Source organism: Charadrius vociferus, unplaced genomic scaffold (assembly GCF_000708025.1).
Source record: "Charadrius vociferus isolate BGI_N301 unplaced genomic scaffold, ASM70802v2 scaffold623, whole genome shotgun sequence".
Taxonomy (NCBI): Eukaryota; Metazoa; Chordata; class Aves; order Charadriiformes; family Charadriidae; genus Charadrius; species Charadrius vociferus.
In genome coordinates, this window is record NW_009647679.1 from 136,008 (window position 1) to 136,580 (window position 573).

The following is a 573-nucleotide window of genomic DNA, read 5'->3' on the forward strand; positions in this document are numbered from 1 at the left end:
GAATTCCTCTCTTTGCTCGGTGCTTCCGAAGTCGTACGCGCGGCTGTGAGAATCGGAACGGTACGGTGTCGTGCGGGCTCCAGGGGCGGCGGGAGCAGCGCGGCGGAGCGCGGGCAGGAGGAGGCCCCGGGGGGGCTGCGCCCACCCCCATCTTCCTCCCGGAAAGCCGCCTCCTGTGCCGCGCCGTGCTCTGGGTCGGGAAGGGAGGATTAGTGTGTGTGTGCCGAAGGCGCCCCGGCGGGTCCCGCGCGTGGGGGGGACGGCGGCAGGTCTCTCCCCAGGCCCCCGGCTAGTTACGTGGCGACTCCTGCCTTCAGGTGTCAATGAGCAGGCTTACCACGGCGCGGACTTTGCAGGCAAACCATCGCCTGAGGGGACAAAAGTATTGGTAATGGAACTGCTCGAACTCGGGGGTCTGGCGGATATCACGGAAAAAGGCAGTGTCAAGGTCGGACTCGGTAAGGACGATCAGGAGGAGGAGCAAAACAAAGAGGAGTCCAACTGTCACAAGGAGCAAACGGAGGACACTTAAAACAAACTTATTCACCTGTTCCGCCTGCGCCGCCCCCAGGC

General features: G+C 63.9%; 1 protein-coding gene across 1 annotated transcript in view; it reads right to left on the reverse strand.

Moving 5' to 3' along the window:
• Positions 1-313: 313 nt before the first annotated feature.
• The window catches only part of FRMD5 (FERM domain containing 5), a 37,435-nt gene continuing 37,175 nt past the window's right edge, over positions 314-573 (reverse strand). Inside the window, exon 15 of the mRNA XM_009881159.1 lies at positions 314-556. Within this exon, the coding sequence (XP_009879461.1) occupies positions 314-556 (243 nt within the window). The remainder of the gene's footprint in view (positions 557-573) is intronic.